The sequence below is a fragment of the Zootoca vivipara genome, chromosome 17 (genome assembly GCF_963506605.1).
Source record: "Zootoca vivipara chromosome 17, rZooViv1.1, whole genome shotgun sequence".
Lineage (NCBI taxonomy): Eukaryota > Metazoa > Chordata > Lepidosauria > Squamata > Lacertidae > Zootoca > Zootoca vivipara.
The window spans coordinates 38,051,670-38,059,635 of NC_083292.1; the positions used below are offsets into that span (position 1 = coordinate 38,051,670).

Consider the following 7,966-nt stretch of genomic DNA (forward strand, 5'->3'; position numbering starts at 1 on the left):
ACCACAGTGCCATCTAGCTTGTCTAAGAATAATGACACCAATATACAACTCAGTAAAGGAAACCCGTTTATTCAAGACATGTGTTACTGATGAGATTCCATCCTGTGAACAAATAAAATGTTTGCATAATCATTATCAGAGCCATGACACCTATTGTCCTACTGAAGTCCTCACATAGGAAAACCTATCAACCTTTGTACTTACCTGATCGCTCCTGCACCCTGCTGTTTCCCGCCCTTTTCTTGTCATTTGGTAACATTGGGAAGGAATACTATAAAAGTTGGAAGCCCCCTTTGTTCAGGGTTCTTCGCTCCGTCTTGCCATGTGAGGGGGAACCACTGTTGAAACAGCTTTTGGTTTTCTGGCTTTGAATCCGGTTTTTCTGTCTTGGAATGAATCACCTTTCTTTTTTTGGAAGTCCTGGTGTGGTCTCTGTCATTTGCTCCTTAACCTTAAAAGGGTAAAAGGTAAGAGCTCCTTAACCATATCTCTTGCTGGGGTTCCCGGACTCCTCCTGGGTCAGAACCCTTACTTCCTTGGGTCCTCAAGGCCCCTCAAATTCTTATAACACTGGTTTCTAAAGAGAGAAGAGTTGAATTGGAAGAGGGCAGGCAGGCAGAGGGCAACAAGAACAGATGCAAACTGAGTCCATTTATTCTGACAACCTGCTGGGGGGGGGGAGGACTATGTGTGGCTGTCGTAAGAACGCCAGATGATGTTCTTATCAGAACACCAGTGTGCCTGCCTTGCCCCCTCTATGCCCCCCTGACCCCTCCGATCCGCAGAACCGGCGCTGTTACAGCTGCCCTGTAATACCCGTTCTGCATTTGTATGCACTGGACTGGATGATTTAGAAGGGCTTCAGCCACACTTGGAACTCCCTGCTGATTGACATCAGGCAAGGGACCTTCTTCACTGTCCTCTTTGGGGTACTTGCTAAAAACGTTTTTGGGTTAAACCACTGAGCCTCTTGGGCTTGCCAATCAGAAGGTCGGCGGTTCGAATCCCTGCGATGGGGTGAGCTCCCATTGCTCAGTCCCAGCTCCTGCCAACTTAGCAGTTCAAAAGCATGTCAAGGTGCAAGTAGATAAATAGGTACCGCTACAGTGGGAACGTAAACGGTGTTTCCATGCGCTGCTCTGGTTTCGCCAGAAGCGGCTTAGACATGCTGGCAACAAGACCCGGAAGCTGTACGCCGGCTACCTCGGCCAGTAAAGCAAGATAAGCACCGGAACCCCAGAGTCGTCCACAACTGGACCTAATGGTCAGGGGTCCCTTTACCTTTACCTTACCCGGACGTGTATGTAGAACATGGGAGGGGGGCATGTGCTTCGATCTGGTTTTTAGCTGGTTGTTGATTTTCAAAAGGTTTTAAATTGCTGAAATTACTGATAATTTCATTCCCCCTCTCAGAACTACCCTTCGCTGGGGAGAGGCGTTGGTCATTAAACTGCTCTGGGAGGCGAATAAGGGTCTCCACCTAATAACTCTCAGCACCCTTAACAAACCACAGCTCCCAGGATGGTTTGGGAGAAGCTGGGACTGTTTAAAGTGGTATTGTAGAAGTTTCCACGTATGGTAAAGGTAAAGGTTAAAGGTAAAGGACCCCTGGATGGTTCAGTCGAAGGCGACTCTGGGGTTGCGGCGCTCATCTCACTTTCATGCCGAGGGAGCCGGCATTTTTCCACAGACAGCTTTCTGGGTCATGTGGCCAGCAGGAGTAAACCGCATCAGGCGGGTTACGTACTTTTTGGGTTACGTACAGCACCCCGGAACGAATTAGGTACGTAACCTGAGGTATCCCTGTAGAGATCCTGACTCTCCCCCCCCACCATTCAAAACATTTTATCTTCATACCGTGTTTCCCCTTTTTTAAGACACCGTCTTATAACTTTTTTTACTCAAAAAAGAACACGGTGTCTTATTTTCAGGGGATGTCTTGTACGGTACCTTAAGGCCTCCTCGGAGGGGCCAGGCCACTGGTTCGGGGTGCTGCTGGGCGCTCTGCGCGGCACCGAGGCGGCAGGCTGCTGGCTCGGCGCTGCAGACCGCCGGTTCCGGCGGCGGGGGGCAGGCCTCGGGCAGCTCTCCCCCCAAAAGAAGAGGCCAGGCGCTGCAGGGCGCTCCGAGCGCTCGGCGCTTCGGAGCGCTCCGCTCTGCAGCCGCCGCTTCTGGCGGCGGGGGGCAGGCCTCGGGCAGCTCTCCCCCCAAAAGAAGGGGCCAGGCGCTGCAGGGCGCTCCGAGCGCTCGGCGCTTTGGAGCGCTCCGCTCTGCAGCCGCCGCTTCCGGCGGCGGGGGGCAGGCCTCGGGCAGCTCTCCCCCCCAAAGAAGGGGCCAGGCGCTGCAGGGCGCTCCGAGCGCTCGGCGCTTCGGAGCGCTCCGCTTTGCAGCCGCCGCTTCCGGTGGCGGGGGGCAGGCCTCGGGCAGCTCTCCCCCCAAAAGAAGGGGCCAGGCGCTGCAGGGCACTCCGAGCGCTCGGCGCTTCGGAGCGCTCCGCTCTGCAGCCGCCGGCCTCGGGCAGCCAAACAAAAAGAGAAGAGGCCAGGCGCTGCAGGGCGCTCCGAGCGCTCAGCGCTTCGGAGTGCTCCGCTCTGCAGCCGCCGGTTATAGCGGCGGGGCGGCAGGCCTCGGGCAGCTCCTCCCCCCCCCCAAAAAAAGAAGAGGCCAGGCGCTGCAGGGCGCTCCGAGCGCTCGGCGCTTTGGAGCGCTCCGCTCTGCAGCCGCCGGTTACGGCGGCGGGGCGGCAGGCCTCAGGCAGCTCCCCCCCCCCGCAAAAGAAGAAGCCAGGCGCTGCAGGGCGCTCTGAGCGCTCGCTGCTTCGGAGCGCTCCGCTCTGCAACCGCCGGTTCCGGTGGCGGGGCGGCAGGCCTCGGGCAGCCCAAAAAAAAAAAAAAAGAAAAGAAGAGGCCAGGCGCTGCAGGGCACTCCATGCGTTCTCTGCAGCAACAGCAGCCAGTTCCAGGCCCCTCTGGCTGGCTGGGGCGCTCGGCGGTCTCGCATGGAGGTATGTCTTATTTTCGGGGGGTGTCTTAGATCTCACTAATGCTAAAAAATGCTGCCATGGCTTACTTTCTGACTACGTCTTAAAAAGGGGGAAACACGGTAGTTACCCCATAGGACTTTTTCTTTTGGGCAGAGGGGGAGATTTCTTATTTATAAACTTTTCTCTTGCACCTCCTAGTCTTTATGTGGGTCTATGTGGCTTGCAAACTCAAGGGAGATCAGCTGCCACGTGAAAGGATAAAAGAACAAGTTTTTTATAAAGAAAATCCCTAAAGCCAACATAGACCTTTAAACAGAATTGTATTTTGGGTACACTTAGCAACAGTTGATCATTCTTACATGCAACCCCCAAAGCCCTCCTTTGTCTTATATTATTTCATCATGTTCTCTCTTCTATTTATCTTTGCCGTTGTCTGGAAAACTTATCATAGATAATAATAATAATTTATTATTTGTACTCTGCCCATCTGGCTGGGTTTCCCCAGGCACTCTGGGCGGCTTCCAACAAAGATTTAAAATACATTAAAATGTTACACATTAAAAACTTCCCTGAACAGATAAATGAGCACTGTACTGTATGTTTTTCTGGGTTAGGGATAGCTCTCTTATAAACCAGCAGCAACTATAGCAGAGAGAAGGAAAAGGAGGAGCAGAGAGGAACTGTCTGGAGACAGAATCGCAAACCAGGAGAGAGAAGCCAACTCCGTCCGACTTCGATATGGCTATGAAGATGCAAGTCCTTCTTCTCTTGGTCTCTTGGTTCGTCCAGGGGCAATCTGTTCCAGGCTCAGGTATGCCTACAAAGAGAATCTATCACTAACTACAGTGGTACTGTACCTTGCAAGACGAAATTGATTTGTTCCACAAGCCGTTTCTTCTAGCGGAAATTTCGTCTTGCGAAGCGCGGTCGCGCGACCGGAAAAAACACACGAAAAAGGTGCAAAAAGCGGCTTCATCATGCGAAGTGCGGCAATAGACGGCAATAGAAAACTTCATCTTGCGAGACGCCTCGCGCAATGCAAAACGCTTTTGTATAGCGAGTTTTTTGTTGCACGAGGCATTCGTCTTGCGAGGTACCACTGTACAAGTTGAGATTTTGCTTGCTTGCTTCCCACTCCCTTTCTTCGTTCCAGACTAGGGCAAACGCCTGCAGGATGTTCCACGGGGAGAGAGCCTGCCGAGTGATATCTGCAAGCTGGCACAGTGGGGGTGGGCTTCAGAATCGCCCCTTGCAAGGCAGCCTTCTTGGAAGATGATGACACAGTGTTGATTTCCCCAAGCATCAGGGCAGGGCAGACGTTGTTCAGAGGTTGCCAGGCAGTGCATCAAGGCTCTTTGGGTACCAAATCAGGCCTGAAGCCAGGTGGAAAGGGGGTCCAGATATTCCTTTTCCTCCAAACATGTCTGAAGTTGACCAGCCACCACTGAGTCAGCGACCATGCCCCCAGTCGCTTCCCCACCCCACCCCACCCTCTCTCTCTGTGTATAAAACCCAAATTAAAAATGTCTTTAAAAGTAAATCAAATTAAATTAAATGAGCCTGCCCTCTCCCACCCTGCAGAGAGAGAGAGAGAGAGAGAGAGAGAGAGAGAGAGAGTTAAACAAGACAAAACACAAAACTTTAATGTGCAACAAAAGAAAATCATATATGAATACATCAATGTATTTGATTTGATTTGAAGTGGTGTTACTATGTATTTTATTGTTTTCTATGTCGCTTTGAGACTTTGGTAGGAAGCGGTAAAGAAATGGAATAATGAATACAGTAATAACGGAGAGATAAGGAGGGCGAGAGAAAGATTGCTTGCATTGTGAACGCAAGCATGCACACAGACACACAAGGCCTATAACAATCATCTTCCTGCCTTTCTCTTTCTTTTTTTCTTGCATTTTGATACAATTTATTAATTTTATGGTAACAAAAAACAAAAAAGGAACATCACAATCAAAATCATACATCTTAATTTGCTTCCTCCAACTCCTCCTCCTGGTTCCTTTTATATATATATATAAATTTATACACGTCCACAGAATCTTATACTGTACTCTTAACTATCCAATTTTAAAACAAAATAAAAAAATTCCTTCTAGTAGCACCTTATAGACCAGGCATCCCCAAACTGTGGCCCTCCAGATGTTTTGGCCTACAACTCCCATGATCCGTAGCTAACAGGACCAGTGGCTGGGGAAGATGGGAATTATAGTCCAAAACATCTGGAGGGCCGAAGTTTGGGGATGCCTGTTATAGACCAACTAGGTTTGTCATTGGTATGAGCTTTCGTGTGCATGCGGATCTGAAGAAGTGTGCATGCACATGAAAGCTCATACCTATGACAAACTTAGTTGGTCTCTAAGGTGCTGCTGGAAGGAATTTTATTTTATTTTATTTTGACTACGTCAGACCAACATGGCTACCTACCTGTAACCTCAGTTTAAGTACGCTTCGGTTTGAGTACTTTCAGTTTAAGTACTCTGCGGACCTGTCTGGAAGGGATTAATCCACTTTCCATTACTTTCAATGGGAAAGCTTGCTTCAGGTTAAGTACGCTTCAGGTTAAGTACAGACTTCCGGAACCAATTGTGTACTTAAACCAAGGTACCACTGTACTGGAAGGAATTTTTTAAAGATCAAAGCGTAGGAAATAAAATCCCACCAGGTGGCCTAAAAACATTTTGGATCCTCTGCTCGCCCTAGAAACACAGAGTTTCTATTATTTCCCCCCTCGCAAAAGTCAAAGTCCAGAAGTTCTTATACCGCTCAGCCAAATGCAGATTTTCCAGGCTTTTTCCATTGCTGGGCCACTAAAATCCTAACTGCAGCTAACGCCCATGTCAAAAGCTCTTCAGAGCAACAAGCAAAAGTGCTGTTCGCCCACATATTCTGTAAAGAGTATTTCTCAACTAAGGCAGGTGAGGTGTGATTGAGCGTCCTTTGATTTCCATCCCTCTCTCTCTCACCTTCCCCCAAAAAAGTTGAAGGATACCCAGAAAAATTCCCACCTGCCCGCCCCACTGCCAAGAATATCGGGAACATCTGCAAGGGTGGGGGTAAGAAGCTGTCGCACTACCAGGACCTGAAAGACTCAGATCTCTTAGACGTCTACAGCACGCAAGATGTCCTCGTCGAAGTGGGATCCGCACTGGACATGTGTTGCAAGCAAAAGGAGCAACTCCCTTGCGCCGAGAAAGCTGTGAGTGCTTACCATTTTCCTCCTTGGCCTGACAAATATGCCAACTGCTTTAATATGGGGGTCTTGTGGGGTCAGGGGGTGGCTGCTCTTAGCTATCTTTTGAAAGACTTGTAATCTTTCCATATTTTTTCTTTCAATAATAATAATAATAATAATAATAATAATAATAATAATAATAATAATTTTATTATTTATACCCTGCCCATCTGGCTGGGTTTCCCCAGCCACTCTGGGCGGCTTCCACCAAAGATTAAAAATACAATAATATATTAAACATTAAAAGTTTCCCTAAACAGGGCTGCCTTCACATCTAAACATTAGATAGTTTTTTATTTCCTTGACATCTGAAAGGTGGGCGTTCCACAGGGCGGGTGCCACTACTGAAAAGGCCCTGCTTTGCATGGTTCCCTGTAAGTTGGCTTCTCGCAGTAAGGAAACTGCCAGAAGGCCCTCGGCACTGGATCTCAGTGTCCGGGCAGAGTGATGGGAAGTGATTGGGAAGGCAATTAGGATTCAGTTGTACAGAGAGTGCTCTGCAGACGACCCAAAGCTGCCCTCTTCTCAACCTGTTGCTGCTTTGAGTGCAAATCCACACCCACACACACATTTTGCAAGACAGACATTTGGACACATATTAAAAAGAGGCTCTGAGTTTGGGCCCAGATTATGAAACCCTAGTTAGCCATCTTATTGACCCTTTCACCTGTCTCCCTCCTGGTCCAGTGGTCTATCGTCCTGAACAAGATGTGCACAAAGCAAGGCGCAGTAAAGATGGTGCAGCATGAGTGCTGTGGAAAGAGTGGTGCCGCCAGGGAAAACTGTTTTGACAAGAAGTCCCCCTTCCCAAATTACGACTTCGAGAACTGATGGGTGATTCTGTCGGGACCTATGTAACATTTGCAGCTTCTTTGCACATGCCTATTATGTAACTCCAATTAACATGAAGCTGTTTCTTAACTGCCTTGATCCCTCCCTACAAAAACAATAAATCATTATGCCTGAGGTTGTTTAAATGTTTACTTTTGTGTGTGTGTGTTTTTTTATGTTTATTTGAAAACTGTGTAAAAGAGGTTTTCTGGCAAATGAAATGTGACCAATGTAACATGACCAATGTAACATGTGACAATCCGTTCCTAGACACCCACAAAATACAGTAAAGGACTCCATAGCATGGCATGTGACATCTTGTATACCGGTAGTTGGTGAAGTTTAATTCAATTCCTCCAAACCAGATACCTCCAGATCTTGGTGAGATTTCTAGAGAATTATCATCATCATCATCATCATCATCATCATCATCATCATCATTATTACCGTATTTCCAGCACCACGCTGCCCATGTCCGGGGCGCCGAAAATGGCTTCTGCATATGGCCGCATTGCCGGAAATCGCTTCTGCGGCTGCGCAGACGTGATTTCCAACGACTGCGCAGGCGCCATTTCCAGCACCACTCGGCGACTCCCCGAGCCGCACTGTGCCAGTTTAGTGCAGCGTGCGGGGGACTTGCCGAGCGGGCAGCTCGTGGGCCAGATAAATGGCTTTTGTGGGCCATATCTGGCCCATGGGCCGGAGGTTGCCGATGTATGGTATAGCCCTACCAACAATTGGGGGGGGGTTGATGGTGGCATCTGGAATCCAGCAATATCTGGAGGGCCCACCCCTGTTTAATCATAATTTGCATTGTGCACACAAGTTCTGCTATTCAAATGCTCTCTATATGAAAATTCACTTAATCAGACACAAGGAATTCATACCCAGACCTCGCTATACAT

The 7,966-nt window shown here is 48.7% G+C and overlaps 1 protein-coding gene across 1 annotated transcript; it reads left to right on the top strand.

Annotated features, from left to right (window-relative positions):
- The first annotated feature begins 3,569 nt into the window (after window positions 1-3,569).
- On the top strand, window positions 3,570-7,061 carry LOC132591298 (extracellular matrix protein 1-like). The gene is made up of 3 exons (XM_060269372.1): window positions 3,570-3,794; window positions 5,977-6,194; window positions 6,918-7,061. Exons 1-3 carry the CDS (start codon window positions 3,722-3,724, stop codon window positions 7,059-7,061), a joined length of 435 nt encoding a protein of 144 aa, XP_060125355.1. The 5' UTR covers window positions 3,570-3,721.
- Window positions 7,062-7,966: the final 905 nt, after the last annotated feature.

What these genes read in the sequence shown, in the direction of transcription:
- LOC132591298 (XM_060269372.1), top strand. Translation starts at nt 3,722, where the DNA reads ATGGCTATGAAGATGCAAGTCCTTCTTCTCTTGGTCTCTTGGTTCGTC. An exon ending in GCAATCTGTTCCAGGCTCAG is followed by an intron (nt 3,795 to 5,976) that starts GTATGCCTACAA and finishes CCCCCAAAAAAG; the next exon opens with TTGAAGGATACCCAGAAAAA. An exon ending in TCCCTTGCGCCGAGAAAGCT is followed by an intron (nt 6,195 to 6,917) that starts GTGAGTGCTTAC and finishes CTCCTGGTCCAG; the next exon opens with TGGTCTATCGTCCTGAACAA.